The sequence below is a fragment of the Fistularia commersonii genome, chromosome 17, assembly GCF_037954325.1.
Source record: "Fistularia commersonii isolate RoL2024-O1a breed Wild chromosome 17, RoL_Fcom_v1.0, whole genome shotgun sequence".
NCBI classification, from domain to species: domain Eukaryota; kingdom Metazoa; phylum Chordata; class Actinopteri; order Syngnathiformes; family Fistulariidae; genus Fistularia; species Fistularia commersonii.
In genome coordinates this window covers 9774444-9797693 of record NC_141300.1, presented here as the reverse complement: position 1 = coordinate 9797693, position 23250 = coordinate 9774444, and the positions used below count along the sequence as shown (strand labels likewise).

Here is a 23250-nt window from a genome sequence, read left to right as displayed (position 1 = left end):
TGGATATGGACTCTTTTTTTTGTTATGTTTTTATTTTTCTGTATGTCCGATACATGTGGTGAAATTGACAATAAAGCTGATTTTGACTAACTTTGTAATAATTTGTAATGTTTAGTAAATGATTAAGAAATTATATGTTTTGGCTTTGGATGCCCATCCCCAATTACTGTAGACAGTTTTCCAGCATCACCTAATTGTTCTGTTGTCCTCTTCAATTATATGAATTATGATACTTCCATGCAGACCTCCAGATGTCTCCCTAGACACTTGCTGTCCTCTGACCGTAAAATTGGTGAAAAGTTCTCTTATTTTTACTGGAAGCTAACCGGAAGCAGCTGGATGTTCATTCGACATTTTTAAAGCGAACGACATCCTGCTCGTTTTCACACGATGTGATGATACCTTATCGGTCTGGTCCAGCAGATATTTCAGAAAACCTGAAACATGGATATGTTCTGTTGGATATGGCTGGGTCAAAAAGGACAGTTTTTCACATCATGTTTCACCACTGTCAGGGAACCTTTGCAGCTATCCTGGATGAGTCAGGGTACATATCGCAATAACATTTCCACTTGTATTTTAGCCACAGAAAGACCTGAATGTTTTATCTTTACCTTATTCCCCTTGAAAAGCTAGTGCAAGTGACAAAATCTTCAGAAAATTCTTTAAAAATCATGACATTTCAAAGAATTCTGCTCATGGAATTCTTTGTAAAAAATTAAACCTATTTTCATATATCATTTAATCCTTCAAGTCCAGATAAGGTGTGAAACTGTTTGATAGGATGACATTTAAGAGGCTTAAAAGTGTTGTAATAAGAGTCTGAAGTAACTTGAAGGTGAATAGGAAGGAGAAATAGTCTTCAAACAGGATGAGAGAAACTGATGTATATCAAATTGTGTAATATATCATTAGAGATGCAACATTGCCAGACATGAAAGTAATCACAGCATCAAGATATTTAGTAACTTGCGAAAAAAAAAAGCAACAGGGGTCTGTCTCTTAACCCTTAATCAACTTCATTAACGGCTTCATATACTAGCACATGAGGGATGGAGGCATTAATCTCATCTCTGTGAGTCATTACTGCATAGTGACACCAAGAGTAGTTTGTCCTTCATATCTCCTGCATTAATTTGCTTCCACTTTTGCTGGTTTATAGCAAAATTCAAATGCAAACCAATGCCACGTAAATAAAACTCATCTGTAAATAGGGGAAATTAATGAACGCGGTGCTGTTTTCCCGGTTAATGTGAAAAAGATGAAGTGCTAAATTTGCCGGCATGGAAATTAATTAGAAGTAAATAAAATACCATTAATAGCATTAGCATATGCAAAACTGTGAAAGTTGATCTAAGTCACAAAAAGCTGGGAAAGCGAATTCTCTTAGGGTTAGTAATACATACAGTAAGGCAAAAAAGTGAGGCAAAAAAGCAAAGGCATTGAAGATGTATGGGACAATAGGACAATGATCCTAAACACACTGCCAAGGCAACGAAGGAGTGGCTTCGTAAGAAGCACTTCAAGGTCCTGGAGTGGCCTAGGCAGTCTCCAGATCTCAACCCGATGGACAACCTTTGGAGGGAGCCAGCAACAGCCGCAAAACATTACTGGTCTGGAGGAGATCTGCATGGAGGAATGGGCCAAAATACCACTTACAGTATGTGAAAACCTTGTGAAGACTTATAGAAAATGTTTGACCACTGCCATTGCCAACAAAGTATTGAACATTTGTTCTTGACCAAATACTTATTTTCCACCATTATTTACCAATGAATTCCTTCAAAATCAGGCAATATGATTTCCTGGATTCTTTCTCCCCATTCTGTCTCTCACAGTTGAAGTATACCTGTGATAAAAATTACGGGCCTCTCTCATCTTTTTAAGTTGGAGAACTTGCACAATTGGTGGCTGACTAAATACTTTTTGGCCCCACTGTACAACAATACTTTTTATATACCATTTAAGTACTGCAATTTAAGTATTTGTGACCATCTCAATTATTTACCGAATACTTTTTTTACTGAGGAATTTACGAATTAATTCATCAAAGATCCTACAATGTGATTTCCCAGAGTCTTTTCCCCCATTCTGTCTCTCATAGTGGAAGTGTAATTACAGGCCTCTCTCGTCTTTTCAGGTGGGAGAACTAACAATTGGTGGCTGACTAAATACTTTTTTGCCTCACTGTATATAAATTAATCTTGAGGGAAGAGGGGGCACAATGGAAATATTATTGATCTATTTATTGACATAAAGAACTTATTGATGCCAACACTGGGAAATTCCATTGCTTCAGCAGCATTACAGGGTAGAAACATCTGCAAATAGTGTTGCAGTCTGAATATATAAAACTCTGGCATGAAATAGACGATTCTGTAAAAACATCATAATAGGATATCTAATAATCAGCAATGGAGAATCTCTGTCCAGGATCGGTCACTGAAAAGACCCCGACCCTGCTAAAATCTCTGTTGAGGAATTTCTCTCAACTCTGCTGGAGTAAACCTCCTGTCATGATTGTGAAAGATAATGTTTTTCCTCTTTAGAGGAACAAGAAACATATTTGTAATGGCAGAGTTAAGTTTGAATAGTTCTGAATTTTGATTGGTTTAGAAGCAAGAGCGTCTCAGCCTCCCTTGAGTTTTTTCTCCTAATGAAGTTACAGAAGGTTCCTCTCGTCACCTCGCAATGAACTCAGCTCTGATTGGATGTTCTTATTGACATGGGAGACGAAGCAGCTTTCGCCTCCGCCGATGGCTGTCTGGATCTTACAGATTCTACAAAGCAAAATCAGGCCACCAATGACACTTCCTTGAACAAAATGGCGATATTATTCGAAAATACAAATGCAATGTTACTCTCGGAGAGAATTCTCACAATGTTTACTAATGTGCTCCCTTGCAATTTGCATAAATCAAATTGTTTGCTGCAAAGCCAGTCATCTTTTCTCCTAACAGCTCCTTGTTAACACTGGACTTATCTTGCAATTGTGTCAGTCTGTGAGCAGCTGCTTTGCTTTACTGTGGGATTCTGTCTGGCTTAACACGGCGCCACACAGACGTCTGGTCCGACTGAAAAACAGTCGGTTACGCTGCCGACTGGTTAACTGGCTAAAACAGCTGCTCAAGTTGTTTGTGGCTCCCCTTGACAAGAAGTCCAGCTGGGGCCAGTATGTTAGATAAGCTTGTTACTGCAACTTCACAGCACTGTAGAACAAGGCCAGATTCATGACCTCAATAACTAGGCTTCATTAAAATGCAGAAATTGTTCCCCATTTACTAACAAACCGGGATATTAATTCAGTCATTCATTCATTATCTATACCGCTGATGCCACACTCATGTTCACGGAAGCGCCGGAGCTTATCCCAGCTGTCATCGGACAAGAGGCGGCCTTCACCTTGGATAGGTCACCTGTCAATCACAGGGTCAAATATAGAGACATACATTGATGCCATTCCCTCTCCCATTTACACATCTGGGAAATTTAGGATCTCCAATCAACCTGTTTTAGGACTGTGGGAGGAAACCAGAGAAGAATCACCCTTGCAAATGCCACACAGAGCCCACCCCCCCCAATCAGAATTGAAACGAAGAATGTTCTTCCACCAGGCAGTTAGGATTGTCAATTCCCTCCCCACTCCCTCAATTCCACCCCAAGATGTTGAACTCACTCTCTCCATTCTACACCCACTACCCAGGTTTCAAACTCTACCCTCACTCTCTCTGATTACCATTTTCTTTTTTTGCACTTTGCACTGTCACAGAGAGCACCATCATGCTGCGATTGTGCCATATACCATGATGGTATTACTTACTGACCCTTTGCACTAAACTGTACAAAAAAAAAAAAAAAATCAAATTACACATTTATACACTTCAGTATTCTATCAAATGTCTGTCATCTTTTCACCTCAACAGCAGTTTGCATTGGGTGCATTTTATACTTTATACCTTCATCGTTTGATGTTTTACTGTTTAATGTAACAGTGCATATTTTTAATTTGCACTTATTTTGTAAATTTCATGTCCCCGTGGTATTGTGAGAAACGCCTTCACGATTCCTACGTATGTCCAGTACATTTCGCCTCTGACAATAAACTGACAATACGCTAAGTGACTTTTCTTTCTGTGAGCCGGAAGTGCTAACAATTGTGCCCCCGAGCTGCTGTCAGGATATTCCATTACAGGGAAAAAAAAAAAACACTATTGTGTCCCGCAATATACAGCAACACATGTTTGTTAGACAATGTACAGGGTTTTAAAATTTTAAGATTTCATGTACAAGTCGAGCGGCGGGCGCCACTCAGGTTTCCACACCACACTATACATGTGACTTTTTTAATTTGCAACAACCATCTCAAGAGTTTTACATCCATTATCCATGAATAAAAATGTGTATGATGTTAAAAGGTTTTATTACAAAGGCTGACAGATCTGATAAATTCTGCATAAAAGACCTTCAAATATTACACAGACATTAAAACGAGGGAGGTAGAACTTTGAAATGCTGCAGTCCATCATTGTAAAAAAAAAAAAAAAAAAAGTGATTTACTGTTGGCAGCAATATAATCTTTGTATATTAAATAAATACTAGATTATATTTATATATAAAATATACATTTTAAATGATTAAAATCAAGTTGATCCGTCCAAGAAAAGTATTAAGTCTGACAACATTGCTCAATACTGCAAAGGCTAATGAACAGTAACATGCACTCTCTCCAGTCAAAATAATTGAAAAAAAATATTCTCTTGGCAGGTCAGCCAAACTGTCTTTGCTCCCCAAAGCCAAGTAGGTTAAGTATGAGACAAAGTAGATGATGTGTGCCTGATGCATAATTGACAAGACAATCAAAAGTTCAAAAAAATAAAATGGCTGGTAATAAAAAGTAAAACATATGTCAACACATGAATTAAAAGGGAGCTTACCCTTCCTTGTGTAGGTCAGCAGACGGCGGCCTCTTGCTGGAAGTCCCATCCTGATGGACTTTCTTATCCAATGACATTGACAGCGGAGCATCACGCACCGGGAGCCCGAGAACCAGCGTCTCCTTTGTAACAGAGATTGCTTCATCGCCGGTTCGACCCATGTGCTTCTTGGCGTAATCGAAGCCTTGGACAGGCTGGTTGAGGGAGAAGGAATCAAAGGTCAATCCTCAACAGCGTCTTAAGATTAATGCAGGACCACAAATTGTAGTGCATTACTATTTTTCCCCCTGCCAGTTAGAATAAGCCAAACATTTTATTCTACTTGAGTCTATTACATCAATGAGCATATCCCAGCTTGCACCAAAAGCTTCCAACACAAAAGGCCCATGCAGACAGCAGCGAACAACGTCAAGCCAATAAGAAATGGAGTAATATTTTACTATATTATTTACCATATTTAGTAAATAACAGGCAGGATGATGGAAAGAAATATAAAACTTGCACCAAAATGAATTGGAGTATCAATAAAACAGATCACACAAACGCAACAAGCACAAAGAAGCAAATCAATATACTTTATGTACCAGCAGTATATCAATATTTATGTACAGCCTGACAGTAAAATATCAATTGTATAAGACATGTATTAATTGTATCATCAACTCAGATTTTTAAAAAATAAGGATTGGCCTAAAATGTGGTAAATTATTACATTAATAAGGCCTATTCAGTAGAAATTGGTAAAAAAAAATGAATTAAAAAAGATCCATCACAAGTGGGTTGAGCTGTCTTTCTAAGTTGGTTTTGAAAGCTAAAGCATTAAATCTAAACAATAAATCGTTTTTTTATTTCATTTAAAAACAGGAATGAGTGCAGCCTAGTTGAGAGTCCAGACTCGACCGTGAATTACCAAGCATGGGAAATGGTGGGGACTTTACCAAAAGATACATAATGAACCACTTCCTCATTGGGAATTGTATAAAATCACCAATAAACTGATGCAGTTTATTGTGATTCTGATATCATCGACACATTACTTCAAAGTAAGAGATTTTCAGCTTAGTTGAATAACTCAGATTTGCTTGCAGCAAAAATGACAGTGTTCTGAATATTGAAAGAATCACATCCAGGCTAATGTGTCTTGCATTCAAGATAAAGGTAAGTGGATGGACCTCTACGCACAAACCGGTTTTTTATCATAATGAAAACTTAGAAAAAAAATAAATATACAATGGTTTATAGCACCCTCGAAGTCGGGATGCAGCTATTAAGAGACAGAAATTTAAAAATTTGTCAAATGGAAAAAAAAAAAGGGGGAGACACATTTAGCTAAAGCCGCTAATGCCTGCACATTCACACACATTCTTTGCATCACTAAATCCCTTCCAGTTAAAGGAATAGATGGAAGAACAAACAAAAAAAAAATCCTTTTTAGGTTATGCAACAAAACCAGATGAAACCCTGATTTTTTTCCTCTTTCTATTTCCAGCTGCTCTAAAACGGGACGCTTAATGCATTTCATGATGCATACTAAATCCTGAGTGCATATGAGGTTAGGCAACGTCGGCTGACAACTTTGTTAATAATTCATCAGTCATACACATTGATGTGCCATCATATCAACACACATGGATAAACTCGGGGAAATTGATACATGCTGATAAACTCAAGAAAAGCCACACTTAAGGATAGAAGGACACCCTAGTCTTTGCCTAAATAGATGGTCTGAGTGTTTATGTGTGTGTGTGTGTGTGTATGCGCAAAAGTGTGTGTGTGTTGGTGGTGATGAGGGGGGTGACACTTTTCCTATACAAGCTTAAGTGATGTATGATGACAGTTGTGCCTCTTCAGTGTGAAAGCTATATGCAAAGTGCAAACACTAATTTGCCTCAGGCTCCATGCTGTTCACAGGTTGCAAGGGAATTGAGCTTGTGTATAATGTGCGTGTGTCTATGGTGGTGGGAGGAAGTGGCAAATTAAATGCGCTGTTCCAAATATATCGAACCACCAGCGTGCACTATGCATATGGATTATTGAGTAGCATCAGCAACGACGTCTATGTTCTTCAACTGAACAGTAAACGTCGAAAAAGATGCACGTGAAGTGGCTGATGGTGTACGGCTGTCATGTGATAGAGATGGTATGGATTCTCAGAAATGACAGGGCCAACGGGTATGACCTTGAAAAGTGCAGCTGACATTTCACGATTACTTTATTACAAGACTGGCTCAAGGTCCTTCTGTGTCTCTTTCTGTCACACTCACACATCCTCTCCACATTCTCTCTTTGCCTTATCTGTTAATTCTTTTTTTTTACATAGAGCTTCTTCTATCATTATATATTTGTATGTATATACAGTTTGTGCATATACATATATACACAAAAATACACATGTTGAATAAAGGTACATAGGATATTTACATCATATGAATAAGGAGATTTGCACCAACATTGTTGCCTATTATGTTTTTTTTTCTTTTCTTTTTAATTTCACAGGTGAATTAGGAATGTGATCACAATGTTTGAGTCTACATACAGGAGTGTATGAATGCATGAATTCATATATACAAGCATGCACACACATAGGCACCTGGAAATGCAGACGTACACACAAAACTAGGTCTCCTTTTTTCCCACAACAAAACAACTGTGAAATTTGCAGACAGCTGTAATCAAATGCATGTTTGGGCAGTGTTGCCCCCCCCCCACTCATCTACAAAAATGACACATGGGGGGTCCTGATCATTCCTGAATCTCAAAATATGACATGACCCCTTATTACCACTAAATTATCTACACGTTTTCCTTGCTTTCTCTATGAAACTTGTCTAATTTTAACTCAGAGCCACTGCCAGCAGCTTGATGAGGTACAGCAGATGGATGTGATATGCTCTATTCCCCCTGTGGCCATATTGATTTAAATTCAGCTCTAGTAGGGTGGCTGGCAGAGGCATACCACAGAGCTGCATGCAAAACAACATCCCAAAGAATCAGTAGAAATAAAAGAAATAAGAAGAAATAAAAAGGAAATACACAGCATGGCAGCCTAAGGTGAATACTTGTATGATGCTGCTCTGGGAAGATAAACTGTTCCTGGGGCAGGGTGATGCAAAATGCAGCAGAATGTTAAATACTTTGAGTTGTCTGGTCACCTCTTAACCGGAAGCTGCACTGTGCTTTTATTGCACAACCAAAAAATGGAAAATGCGTTGCTTCACAGTTCATCCATGTTGCTTCTATCTGAGGTTTTCACAACTAACACACAAGAGTGTAAAAACCGCTCGGAAGACTGTACTGGCTGCACAACAGAGTGATAAAGTGAGATGGACCCTGCAGAACTACTGCCTAATGCTTAAACACACACGCGGACCTCGCAGACAATTGTATTGACCTGCGGCTTTAGGTTGTCCTGCACAGTGACTGATGCTGAGTTAATGGCTTTTGGAGCTGATCATGCACACAAACACATGTGTGCGCCCACGCATGCTTAACACACACGCACTCCAAACCAAAGACACACAAAGCTGCTGATCACTCTGTGGGCACTTTTTGCCCCGCTTCTCTCTGGCTGGTTCGGCGGATCAATCGATTCAATGCCAATTTGTAAAGTAACCGTTTTCAGCGTCGGTTTGAGTTTGTCAAAATTTTTCAGGAGAAAAATTCAGAAAAATAAATAAAGAGTTGTGCCAGATAACTATCAACCAAAGGTATAAATAGTAAACTTACTACAATATGAATTTTTCCCATGTAAGAGTAATAATGTATCACTCATTTATATGGTACCATATAGTGTTATAGTCATAAGTATTCAAGCTGAGCTCATTCAGTATAAGCTCAGTGTTGCAAATAATGCAAACTGGTCACTCCAAGGATTATAGAGGCTCAGTCTTACGAGATTCAGAAACCTTTCTTTTAGAGCCCACAATCTGATTAGCTTGTTATTGAGATGCTGTTTTCCGTTCCATGATGCATATTGTCACATTTCAAAAGCACAATACTGTGCGGCCAAGACGCGATGCTGCCCCCGACATGAGCTGGACTGAAGCTCAAAGCAGAAAGTCACACATTTCATACTATACTTGTACCAGCATCTGTATTCAAATTGCTGGATGTTGCCTAACAGTGCTTTCTGAGACTCAGCCAAGGCAAAGGTCCTGCAGCAGGTCAATGTCTTCCAAAAATACCCTCCTTTCTGGCTCTCTACAGCAGCTCAGTGAGCAACGCAAAAAAGAAATCATTATCTACCATTTATTTTCTAGAGGCTAATTTGGCTTTTACCCCTGTTTCCTTTCACTCAAATTAGTCACATGGATCAAGCGATCATCTTTGGGTTTCACGACCCTGAACTAGAAGGCCCATATCTTAGCAAAAAACCATAACAGTATAAATTCAGCAGTACTTATGTGGTGCTGATAGGAGAGCATCAATTTGAACTATCCATACTTATTTCAGATGGTTGCATAAATAAGCTCTGGTATCCAGCCTTTTTAATATTTTGGCACAAAGCAGGTCTATTTTTCTGGTTACCTGGGTGACAAGTCTCAAGTCCTATATTTTTTTTTTAGACAGTGATATGAAACCTCGGCCTGCAAATAAAAAAGCAGAAGTCAAGACAATAGCTCCTTTTTGAAATGTTCAGAGATTTTCAACTCCCAAGTGGCCAAAGCTGCCTCTCAGGTTCTGTGCTCACAAAGAAAGGTGGGAAGTAGGGGGGAGTGTGAATATAGTAGTAGCATGGCTTTTTCTTGGGATCAACTGAAGACATATGCTATGTGGACACAGTGCTTCACACTGAATTCCTGTTTATATTCACTTATTTACACCCCCCAAACAGGATTCTGGGGTTATTTAAACAGTTAAAGGGGTTGTCCGGATTGCTCAAAATATTATCTATACATTGTCTGAATAACAAATGAACATACGGTTGTACAGTGTAAGGAGGTTTTGAAAAATTGTTAAATAACAGAAAGATATCGGATCAGAATCCCTGTAATGGAACTGGACCATTATGCTGATGTCCGTTACTCTCCTTTGACTAAGACAGTGTGTCATAACAAAAGAGAAAGTAAGGAAACCGCATCGATTGAAAAAAATATATTCCATTGAAATGTGACCACAAAGTTGCATTGGATTTATTGAACAGAATTTCTGAGCAGCTAATAAAATATGTGGCTATATATTCCGTTGAGAAACGGTTGCAGTACTTTTATCTAATAAATAAAGCAGTTTTGAACAAACACTGAGGGTGGGATAATTTCCATGGAGGCATTTACAACCACCAATAATTATTTTATTTACAATATTTCAGCCTAGTTTATCTGTAGTTTGCCACGGGCTCTTTCCAAACAGCGTCCCGGCGTGAAATATTTATCTCATTTGTTCATGCCACTGGTCAGGATGACAAAAACGGTAAATACCAAGATACCACTGTTTTATTCCCCCTACTTTAATATTTGATGCGCTTCCTTGTGAAGCCCAACAAAAGTCTCTTTTTGTTTACAAATAACTAATCGCGTAGGGTAGCAAGCAAATGTGTGTGTGTGTGTGTATATATTTAAATCCAAATAACCCAATATTCCCTTCACCCCTCCTCCCCAGCTTTTCTGATAGAGGGTTTCGACCGAATTTGCAAATCGGCTAAAATCCTCCATCGCTTCATCACATCATTACATGCCTATTTCGTTCTTTTTCTTGTTTTATTGGCTATACATTGTCTAGCCATGTCAATTCTTGCTGAGATATCAATTTGAATGTGTGTGTGTGTGTATTTGTGTGTGTCGTTGGGTTCAAGTATACCAGGCGTGGAGGAGAGTGGAGAGGTGAGCTGTCCTGATGACTCAAGCCTCAGTCACTTTTTACGGCCGCAACAAAAAAACAGTTTCGTTTGCAGGTGATGAGCTTCCTTTCTGCCTCTCATGTTTATGAGCGCCGGTAAAAACGTCTCATACAGGCAGACAGATTCCAGCTTAGCTCGCCTGCATTTACGAGACGGCCCCTCCTTGTTAATCCGGCTGATTGAGTCTAACCAAAACACCCTAAATCTTAAAGGACCGCATCTGTGATTCTGACACCTCGTAGTGTTTATTTATTTAATTTCGGAGTTTCCCCATCACCCCAGCCCCTGCCGATATTGATTCCCAATGGTTAATGATCATGCCCACACAGTACTGTGTAAAACATGCAAATATTTTGCCCAGCAAAGACAACAAGAAGCACATGATAGCGGTAAGCGGTTGATCGGCCCTGTCGGCCGGTTTAAATTGTCAAAGAAAGCGGTAACTGATGGTGGCAAGACTGCATTCACACAACGAGTTAGTCAAACAGCCACCAAACCAGCGTCTCAGAAAATACCTGGTGGTGGTAACTGCCCTCCCTTCGATATGAGGTCTGAACAGGAAGAGAGTCAGAGGGTCAGTGTCAGGAAAGAATTAATATTAGGATCCAGAAAGGGTGAAGGAATTTAACTGGGACATGAATTGTCAGAAGACAAAAAAGGAAAACATTAAACTTTATCATTTGGCCATCACCCTTACATCGTAAAAAACAACAAGCGTCAGAAGTTCAACTGCTGCTTCTGTCTGAGTGAGCTCATGTTTAATAGTTGGTTTTTTTTTTTAATCAATTATTGACAAGAAAACAAAAACATGAAGCAGTCCATATAAATTATAGTGTTTATTTCTTTGTCTTATCAAGTCCTATTTACGAACATAACAATTTGATAGAAGCTTTTAAAAGCCGTGATGGAGGTTGTCTGGTACGGTTTCAAGAGTCAAACTTGAATAGAAAACTGCAAAGGCCAAACCCGAAATAGGTTTCAAACAAACGATGAATTTTATAAAAACAAGACTTCTAGAGTCACTCAAAACAAATAATTCATCTTTCTGCCTGTTATTTCATCCTGCATTACCTCCATCAGCCTTATCAAACCAGCTGGTGAAATCCTTTGACACACTCCTTCATTTGGAATAATTGATTGTAATTTAACAGATTTCAGTGGATGCTGTCATAGTAAGGGGGCTAATAAAACCCTTAGGTTTCATTTCCAGCACAGTGACGCCAACTACTTTCCTCTCCGCCCATTAACCTTTGCATCATGCATGATTAGCAGTGACCACGGGCTATTGGGCAGTGAGGAAACAAATGAGCTGATGGTTTTCAATTTTTCTGACCCGAAGGAAAAATTTAACACAAATCTTTTTCTGCGTGACGCGTCATCTTTTTTTCCCAGATCCAGGTTACGTAATCTAATTCAAAATGTTTCACAGTAGAATTGGTTTCTGGGACACACGGGAGGGAATTCAAACGACTTCCATGTGACACTTCAGAGACAACAGATGATTTTTTTTTTTTTCCCCACATCAAGAAGAGAAAAAGAAGAATCACAGCAGGGAGAGAGAGGAGTGATATTTGGAAACAGCAGCATCAAGACCGAGCACGAATGCCGGGCTGACTCGTACCTTGGAGCGTGTTTTAAAGGTCCGGAAGGCTCCGGTCTTGAAGATGACCCTGTTTCTTTTACATAGAATGAAGGCTACCATGCCGATAACCACAAACAGCAGGAACAGCGGCGTCAAAACGGCCATGATCCACAGGTTACTGGGTGGCGTCTTTATCACAGCTGTACACAAAAAGACCAACACTCATTACTTTTCACATTTTGGAAATCCACTAGGCACATGATATTTTATGGTAGGAAAGACAGGTAGTTTGTATATCATTATTAGTAGTAGTACTGTTAGTATTGTTGTTAGAGTGGTAGTATAAAAAGAGAATGTAGATCATGACTGGTACTAGATCATTGCATAAGTATGACATTTAGACGCATATTGAAAATTCATAATGTCTAATGGACCTTCATTAATGACACTGCCATCATCATCGGGCAGAGGACAGTACCTGTACGCACTGACAAGACCACTGAGCTACCTCCATGTCAGCTGATTCTGAATTTTTTGATATTCTAAGTTACTTTTGACCTTGTCACATTAAAACAGGGATGAAAGGGAAAATCGGTCCGATTTTATTATTATTGAGGATAACGCACAAATATAGATAAATGATTAAGTTAATCAAAAGTCTTCATACTGAGCTGTGTACAGTAAATATTGCTGTCAACATGGTGAAAACGCATGTCACCAGATCCTTTTTTTAATAGGTCAACATTTATATTAATATGTAAGGAGGAAAGGGTTAAGTTATTTTCTTGTGAAACAATTCGGATTTTGCTATCTAACAAATAACCGATCACACCTTTTGCACTATTGCTTTAAGTCTTGGCAAGGAAGCAGGTGTGCTTCCAGCGTGTCTCAAAGATGTATAATGTAATAAAACCGACAAATTTCACAAAACTGCATTGAAATAATATAATAAATCTAAATCTGAGTTTTTTTGTGAATGCTGCTTCGTTTAGCCTTGCTGTCATACGGTGGTGAACTGAAAGGATGTGTTTTCATTTTAGGGACTAATGCATTTTATTTCCACTCACCCCCTTAAGGTTAACTAAATTAAATTTAAGAACATTGTGTTCAGTTCCCGGCATCTGCACTGCTAGGAAGAGATCTGAGGGGTGCTGATGGATTTTGGGGTCGCTCAGGTTTGTTAATTATAGAGAAAATAGGTAGGAGGGAACACTGTCGACTCCAGACGCTGAAGTAGACATCCTTTTCTAGACGAACACACTCTGGGAGGCAGTTTAAAATCAAACATTTTGAACCAGACATCAAAAACCCTACCGGGACCAATGTTTAGCCATATTTCATTTGAAAGTGTACATTTAAATCCATAAACTGTGTATTGGTTGTAAAACTCTACTGCTTTAGCTGTGAAATTATGGAAATGTATGTATAAAGGGAGTCTGCTTTTAAAGATATAGTAACCAAAAAGTTTCAATTATATCTGCAAAGGCACAGTGAAAGATGGATTTGGCCTATCCAGACTGGAAAATATTAAAAAAACAATTAAACATCAGTACAAAGAGTCCCTGATATGCTTGCAGTGAGATGTTTTACAGTGTAGAAGTTATCAAGAGTCATCTGTCCTCTGTGTTCAGCGTAGGGAAATTAGAATAAATTCATGACTAATATTTTTTCATCATATGGTGGATCATTACACTCACACACACACACACACACACACACACACACGGAAGATTTTGGCATTGCGCAAAAGTCATATGACACTTTCCAGAGAGAAACTGTTTATAAATAAATACAAGTAAGAAGTTACTTTCCATGGATTACAAATGACATGATCATAACTGTAAAACGACAGAATAGTAACAGAGTAGCTTACGTTCAGCCTGTATTTGAACAAAGTAGCCTAGAGTCAGGGCCATGGTCTGGGAGTCCAGGCTGCTGAGGGTCTTAGCAGCAGTGGTTCCTGTGATGGGGGCCCCGTTCAATTGTGCGTAATAAGTCATCTCTGCTGGGTTCTTGGGGCCTGGGAGTCGACGCATGCTCACCATCTAGGCGGCAAAAAAAAGTAATATTGTATTCAAACATGCAGAGGGCTTTACCACTACCAGCCTGGATTCAGTTATTCAGAGTACTATTTCTCTCGATATAATGTAAAGCAATACATTTGCAGCAAGAAATGGCATTTGACGACAATAGATGACGACAAGTGGAGATTTCCTTTCAGCATACATTACGCATCTATTTTTTTCTCATTTGACAAACATATCACACAGTTTAATCAAGTCTAGTGATTTGACTTTGTCGTAAAAAGCAAGGGATGTGTGTTATTAAACGGCCGGATGATCCTCTGTGTCTCGGCTGAGGCGCTCTCCTCTATCTTTGCAGCCGTAAAACTGGTCATCTGTGACTTCACCATAAAAAGCCAGAGGGTGTGAAAGGCATACAAATCCAGGGGGAGTCAATCGTTCTTAATTTGCACAATATGGAAATGACAAATACGAAAAAGAAATAGATGAATACACACACACACACACTTATGAGGGTCAGCAATTCAATAACACAAGTATATCCATACCCTTATCTACCTTCCCGTCACTTCTTCAATATAATCCCTTCCCTGTGTAAACCTGGAGGACCGAATATTCTTTGAATATCAAAAACTTCTCACATGTTCACATTACTTTCAAAGTCAGCCTGCGTTTACTTTCCTGTCGCCCACAAGGCAGGTGCTGCAAAACTTCACGCAAATATTAAAAATACTCGGAAAGTAAAAAACAGCTGGTGAGAAAGTGATCATGCTGTGATGGGTCTTTAATTTGCGTTCTGCATTAACAATATGATGAATCATCACTTTAGTTTGTTTTTAATTTGATTTTTATTCAAATTTATTTTGATTTCTATGGATTTAAAAAATAGACATGCAGCTGAGTTTTCAGAGATTTGAACTTTTTGGGTTAGACTTCATTCGGATTTTCGTAGGCAATAATTTGTTCATTAACTATACCACTTATCCTACAGGGTTGCCGGAGCCTATTCCAGCTATAATCGAGCAGGAGGCGGGGATCATCCTGGACCGGTTACCAGTCGATTGCAGGGCCACATATACTGCAGAGACATACAACCATTCTCTGTCTCGTTCACATGTCATAAATAGATATACAACCACTCCGTTCAGGTGTTTGGCCAACTTAGGGTCTCCAATGAACCTACTGAATGTTTTTATTCAAAAAAGTCAAGTGGGATGGGCTATTTTGTGCTTGGTGTGTTTCTGATAGGAACTCCTGATGCCAGAATCCTGAATACTTGCAGCGGGATAGACGCACCACAAACACCCCCAAGTTCTCTTCAATTTTTTGTATAAACAAGGGAAAAATGACAAAATCAGGAGTAAACAAGTGCATTCCATCTACCTGTACAGTATAGCTGCCCACAGTGGTAGCTCGTCGCGCTCGCACAGTACGAGAGCCCTGCCTGCCAGCAACCAGGAAGAGCTCTGCCAGCCGCTGCTCCATCAGGTTGGCAAAGCTCTGGTAGTTGGCCTCCAGGGATGAGCTGTCCACATCCTGGATCACTGTGTGCAGAAACAAGAGAGGACACAGGATGGATTTAGGGGCTAAAGGCTAATCAGGCAGGCAAAGAAATGTGCAAAAAAAAAAAAAAAAAAAAAAAAAGAGCCAGGCGGGAGGGAGTGGACATGGAAAGGTTGGAACAGAGCAAGGCAGGGAAAAAAAAAAAGAAAGTGAAAGAAAGAGTAAAGAAGGATCAAATGGGGTAATAACAATTGCTCAAGGACTACGTTGAGGATGAGAAAAGGGGAGTCAACATGGAGAGAAATGATAAATGTGGACTTTTGATTGGACTGGATGAAAGTTCCCTCCGTTTGAAACCTGCATCGCAGCAGAGCGCCCGTCTCCAGCCTGTTTGTATTTCACAGACATGGAGAAACAAGCCAAATCAAACATAAGTGTGTGTTTGCACACACGGTCTTTTCGACCGCCACGCTCCTGAGTGCCTCTCTTACTATGGCCAATAAGCGAGATAAAGCACACACTTCAGCATCATTCACCGTGATGTGATGTGAAGTGATCTCTCCCTCTGCCCCAGTCAGGAAATTGTGAATTATACATCAATAGGTTTTCCCAGGAACAGAGCAGCTCGAGACATGGCGAGGAAGCTGGCGAGTGAAGGAGGGAGGCGACATAAAGACAAAGAAGGAGGGAAAGCAAAGGAACAGAAAATGGAGAGCCAATACTATTTTGCTGCATTGTGCAACAGAGGTTATTGAACTAACTGACGTTTTGACCGGTCAATTCTGCTTTAGATTACTACGCGCGCGCGCGCGCGCGCGCGCGCGTGTGTGTGTGTGTGTGTGTGTGTGTGTGTGTGTGTGTGTGTGTGTGTGTGTGTGTGTGTGTGTGTGTGTGTGTGTGTGTGTGTGTGTGTGTGTGTGTGTGTGTGTGAGTGCGCGCACGAGAGCAATTTACCTGTTATCACCCAATAGCTCTTGGTTGCGGTCGAAGTGTTGAGATTATGGTATTCAAGAGCTAAAGAGAGAAAGAGAGGGTTTTAAGATTTTCGATTTGATTCAGGACATTTGAAACACAGTGGATGTTCATGATATTCACAACCTCGCCTAAAGCCCGCTATTGCTCTGAATGATATAATGACCAAAATACCAAAGGAGAGAAAGCTGGCTCCTTTAGCACACACACACACACACACACACACACACACACACACACACACACACACACACACACACACACACACACACACACACACACACACACACACACACACACACACACACACACACCTGCTTTTAAACAATGGTTTAAGTTAAATGGCTGTAACTTTCCTAAAGTACTCAGTTTCCATGTCTATAATGCCGGCAGTGTTGAATACACGGCTGTCAAATGAATCAGAATTTAAAAAAAAATGATTTGTTTATTTCCGTTTATTTCCGGTGTGTTGCCAGATGTGGGAAGTTGCAAAAAAAAAAATGTTGATCTCTAGTAATCATACACAGGAAAATCATCTCCAGTTGGGGAAAAATATACTTTAGCTTTGAGTTCTGTCTCCTCAAAAGATGAATGCAAAATAACTTGTTTGCTACTGTAAAGCAGAATTCCACCGGATGTGCTAGAAGCTTTTACGGTGTTTGTCAAAGAAGCGCAAGTATTACGGTAGTATTTAGCCCCGGACCTTGACACAGATGACAAAAACCTTTAAACGCTTTATGTCGGGTTTCATCATCAACCTTTGCCTTACAACTATTCACTGGTTTTCTTCCTCTCTCCATCAACTCCACACCCTCCGCCTTCTGCTTGAATGCATTTCGCTACCTGTCTCCCTCACTACTTCTTAACCTGTCCATTTCCTTACTCTGGAATCCTTGCCTTTACGCAAGTGTCCCCGCCTGTCTTTATCCACCTATCATCATTCCTTCAGTCTGTCAGCCTCTTCCCACATCCTATTCATCCTTCCAGCAATCTCTCCTTATTGCCCATCTGTCTCTTCCACCATCTGTCTCATCCCGACTCCTCTAAGCTGCGGTTTGCCAACAATGCCTGACTTGGGGATGCAGCAGCAGCAGCTTAATACCAGGAAGTATTTCTGCTCCACTCCCTGACGGTCTGCAGCTGCCTCCTTCGTGTTTCGGTGTGAGCACATTGAAATTCACTGAGTTTTCCTCCAACTATAATAAGTTCACATAAAGTACTTGAGACAATCTCCATTGAGGTATAAAGGTTCAGACTCCTTCAGTGCCCTTCAAAGAAATTGTTCAAGAGGCAGAGGCATCACTTTCATCCACACACACACACACACACACACACACACACACACACACACACACACCAGGGACAAAACCCACCCTTAAGGGAAACAAGAACATTTGAGTCTTCTGCAGCTTTTGATTCGATGATTAATCTGGTTGTGTTGAAGTGTATGGCAGGAGTTTCTGCTTTAATTACGTTCTTTTAATAAAAAATATAGGGCCAGAAATGTAACGCACACTTTTAATCACATAAAAGGAGTGTCCTATCAAATCCTGTGAAAATGTTTGGATTATTTGGGACAGCCCGGCTCGGTCTGACACGGGCAAATGCCAGTGAGTGATTACAAAATTGTTAGGTACAAAATTAATCACTTGGGATTATTATTACATTGGACACTAATTTTCTTGGTCATACAACTCGCGAACCATCAGGGTATCGCTCTGTAAATCTGAAGAGTTGGTTTTTTTTTATTTTTAAAAAAAGAACAGACAAGGTTGGACACGCCATTACCAAGTAGTTTTGGATGCGAGTGTGTGAAGTGTGATGTTTTGGGCCCTTTGGGTGTTGAGAGCATGTACAAATAGATAGCAATCTAATCTCACCGGGCTAAAATTAGCTCATTCAAGGGCTATGAACAACAGACTGCCACTGGCATGATTCAAATGATAGGAGCTTTACAGCTGTTTGCCCTTTAAAAATAAAAAACCTTACAGATGGTATTAAGTAGCTGGGGCGGAATACTGAGAGAGGCTGAGGGCCGGCCGTGCCCTCACTTTTAATGACATTTTAATTGCAGGAGTCAAATAACAGAAACCTTTTCTATGTCAATCAAAATAGAATTGATGTAAAAATGTAAAAATGACAAGAATAAAGGATAGTAGAGAAAACATTTAGGGTATATACCCTTATGTTTGAGCAAATTGACCATGCAAGATAAACTCATATAGGAGAGGGAAAAAAAAGCCAATAAACTCAGCGAATGAAAATTTGTGTTTATTTTTGTTTGCTCTTGCAGAAATTTGTATTTTTCAAATTTGCATCAATAACAGCAAGAATCAAGGTTTGCTCTGATTGTCCTGTCTACTAGTTGGCGTTTTACCTAAAACTCAGCTAGCTGCATATTTGACCACTGTAGTCTAGCAGTGGGGATTCGGTACTTTAAGACACTAACAGTGAAATAATTTGTTTTGTTTTTCCTCCTTCCTAAAAATCAATAAAAGTAATGAACTGTTCTGATGCTCCATAGAGGAGGAGACAGTCTTTCTGTGAAAACAGACATTACTTCCTGTAAGACACCACTGTGCGCTTAAAAAAGAAATCTGACATTTCTTTGCCTGGTGTATAGTGACTCTAAATCTAAAGCAGGTCAAACATACACTAAGTTATGAATCATGCATTGCCCTGCAGTGAACTCAATAGTTCTAAGCAGTCAGTTTGAAGAGGCACCGTACATATGCCTTGAAAGTCTGTCTAAGCCCAGCAGCACACTGGTACAAAGAATGAGTAGTACAACCGTTATGTAATGAGTTTAAAATTAGCATGAAGAGAGCAGACTCTTCATACTGTCCACTTTTGTGGGAACAAAGCAAAATGGCATAAGTCGCCGAATCTCCATGGAAACTACAATCGGTGTTTGTTATGCTGCTTTTCATTTGATGTTGCCGTTGTCACCTGTGACTACCTTTGTGTGTCATCTAGCAACCGCTCTTTAGAGGGCGATGTTCTCCAAGACCACAGCCTTCACAGAGATTTTGACACAAGCCAATATTTGGAATATATATATATATATATATATATATATATATATATATATATATATATATATATATACACACACATACATGCATATATACACATACATACATATATATATATATATACACACATATATATATGTGTGTGTATATATATATACTTTTTTAAATTCAATTTTAATGCTGTTTCCTTTTTGTTATAGACTTTGAATCATTTGTTGTTATTTATGTCAGACTGACCCTGAAAAAGGTTAGAGGTTTCAACATAATAGATGTTTGCATTGAAAATTTTTTTTGATATATATATTCGCACACGAATACAGCTTGTAATCATGTTTCAAATTTGTTTGTTGGGTCGTGTTTTAAAGCCAATGTGCTTCTGCGGTTTTATGTGTTTTAATATTGTCAAATGTAGGTATTTAAAAAGAAAATCCACGAAAGTATAGGCTTTATCGGCAGATTATCTTTTTTCAGTTGACATGTTTAGAGTGTTTTGAGTTGAAATGGCTTAAGAGGTTGGTTGAATGGCTTAAGAGGCCAGCATGGATACACCATCGCCTCTAGCTTATGCCTTTTACATGTACATTGCTGTCTGACCATTTTGTCTCAGATCTGCTCTCTAGTGGCTGAAGCCTTTGACAACACGCACGGGAGAGGGGCAGTGATGCTTTCAACATTCACAATGCACAATGCGATGAATAGAACATAAATCAGCCTTAGCGCTTCACTTCAAGTTAATTATGATGAGATGTGGCACATGTGTCTAAATAAAAATGCTTTGGACTTCCTGTTTGATACCTGAATGAAAACATTTCACATATCATCTCTGATGCTATTTGCCATGCATTACCAGCACTACTACAAATGTGGCTTCACATTTCCTGCCTCTATCACCCACACTTGCTTTAGAACCACTGGACATATTTCCACATTTGGAGCCACTCCTGGCTGCCCGTCAGCCAATCTTTTCAACTTATTTTAAGATTTGTTTGTGCACGTTGTCATGCGGTCTCATGCCCGGACCCCTCGGAACAAATTGAAGAAAACACGCTGTAAGACATAGATCAATGAGGCCCTTTGTTCCTAATGTGTCAGTGTTAAAATGTGTCATTCCTGGCAGCCTTCCATCCAACCTCCCTGTCTGGTATACTTTAAGACTGCCTTGAGTATAATCTTTTTTAGAATACAAGCACAGCCCAGAACACTTGTTCCTTTCCGCCTACTGAAAGCGAGATAAAAACACACGGTGAAGGGATGTAGGCATAGTCTTACACTATGTAAGTCAACCACCACTGCCTAAGGCAGAGTATTGAAAGTGTAGCTCACTGAAACTTTCTAGAGTGTGGTTTCTTTTTGCCAAAAATAATATATACATCAGACGTACACATGTCCAGATCGATCATCAGTTCCATCATCTCCTCATAGATCTTGCAAATTTAAAGCTTGTCATCGCATTACAGCTGTTAAAACTTCAAATGTAACTGTTTCCGGGGTTCTCAAGCAACATATTAAACTTAAAATGTCAGATGCATACGCAGGGAACATGTATTTTTTGTTCAACTGAGTGAAGACATCCCCTAATAATAAGCTGTGCAATTTAAGATTTGGCATCAGTGAATTAATCATGGGTTACGTACGTTCAGCAATAACCAGGGGCGGGTAGAACAGGAAGTAGCCCACCAGCTCGGCAGTCAGCTGATTTAGGAGGCCACTGGAGATCGTCCCATTAAGATCCACATCCTGGTTCTTGACAACATACACGAGAGACACTGATGGCGAGCCCGGCTCCTGGGATACGCTTTGGATCTAAAAATTATAATATGAACACAGCAGCTCAATATTCCTGAGGCAGCAGGTTGTACAGTATGTGCCTAAAAGGTGTGATCTAGAAATAAAACAACAAAAAAAAAATCCTTCATTCATAGACAACAAGCAGGCAGGAGTGCAGAAATGAATAATTCAATCACTGATACAAGAATATCCAATGGTGGCATTCCAAATGTCTAAGATGCCCATAAAGAATGCATAACAGCAATCCAGGCACAGTATGACACTTTGAATGAACACTCTTTTTCCATTCTATTATAAGAAATGTGTGGCCCTCTGAAAATAATGTGACTGAGTCACCATAGTAAAGTGTATGTTGATGTAAGATATGAGGCATTCCTATCACATTTCTCTGTGAGAATAAATATTTCAGAGGATGAATTATGAATGGACCCTATATCTGTCAGCTTGCTGCAACCCACTTTATGATTATGATGGTCCGTGCATGTATATCCCAGTCATGGGACTTGGGAGCCAGAAAGGACAAGAGGGAGAGAAGCTTCTAATAACAGAACTGACAAACGAATGAGCTTTGATTGGAAATACTGGATTATGCTATGTATCACCTTCTACCTTCTCTTTCTGAACGTGCACATAAACTCACTTCCACTGTGCTGCAGTGGCGAAAAAACTGAAAAAGGCATGAGGAAACTTGCGATTGTAAAGATGCGTATTTTCAAACAAATGTTTTCTGTTTCCGCTCACCTGATTAATATGGTAATGCGAAAATGATGTACTCGGATGTACTGGATTTTGCAGACGAAAAAAAAAAGGTGCATGAGGTACCTCCACAGTGAGTCGGTTGTAGGTCTCCAACACTTTGTCCTGAGCCTCTTCGAAGGCATTCTCAAGTCTCTGCTGCAACATTTGGACAAAACTACAGGAGTAGATGTGGTCTGTCGGTCCAACGAACCTCAACACTGGAGAAACATGGGAAAACGTTAGCTGACGGGAGAGCACGGAGAGCAGAAAATTTATTTGAGGCAAACCGAAGCATAGGGCAAATGATATTAAACAATCCTCTTAATCAAGCTGATACCTGAAGTGCTGCTAATACTGAATGTACCTACTTAGATGGTGGATGACTGATCAACCCAAGCAGACAGAACATGGATTATAATCACTCTCTAGAATGAGGACACCTAAAAAGAAGTCACAGCTCCAAACCAGGACGATTGTGATAAGCGGTCATTAAATATGTCACTGGTGTCTGAGTCCTTCAACTCAACCCTTCAAAGCACGACATGCCGGTGATCAAACCATGTCGAGGCTTTTATTAAAAAAGGGGGTAGGAGAAGTCCAATAATATCATGACCTAAATTCAAAGCGTGCAGTTCTCATGTGTGAGGGAGAAGAAAAAAATATATATATTGCAAACACAAAGTGTTGACCCAGTTTCTAATCAAATGCAAATTGTGGCAAGAGTGGTGTTATACTTTATTTCTAATCTTTGTGGACAAACTATATATTTTTCTTTTTCACTCTACTTGTGTATTCATCAATTCCAAAAAGGGACGGTGCAGTTATATCACACTAGAAT

General features: G+C 39.6%; 1 protein-coding gene across 2 annotated transcripts in view; it reads right to left on the bottom strand.

Moving 5' to 3' along the window:
- The window catches only part of kiaa1549la (KIAA1549-like a), a 104530-nt gene that overhangs the window by 35820 nt on the left and 45460 nt on the right, over positions 1-23250 (bottom strand). The window contains exons 6-13 of one of the 2 annotated variants that reach the window (XM_086163002.1): positions 22497-22630; positions 21521-21689; positions 16834-16893; positions 15760-15920; positions 14226-14397; positions 12392-12552; positions 11286-11321; positions 4935-5128 (exon numbers count right to left, since the gene is read on the bottom strand). In XM_086163002.1, coding sequence (XP_086019128.1) covers positions 4935-5128; positions 11286-11321; positions 12392-12552; positions 14226-14397; positions 15760-15920; positions 16834-16893; positions 21521-21689; positions 22497-22630 — 1087 coding nt within the window. The remainder of the gene's footprint in view (positions 1-4934; positions 5129-11285; positions 11322-12391; positions 12553-14225; positions 14398-15759; positions 15921-16833; positions 16894-21520; positions 21690-22496; positions 22631-23250) is intronic. The other variant, XM_086163003.1, reaches the window with a different exon arrangement.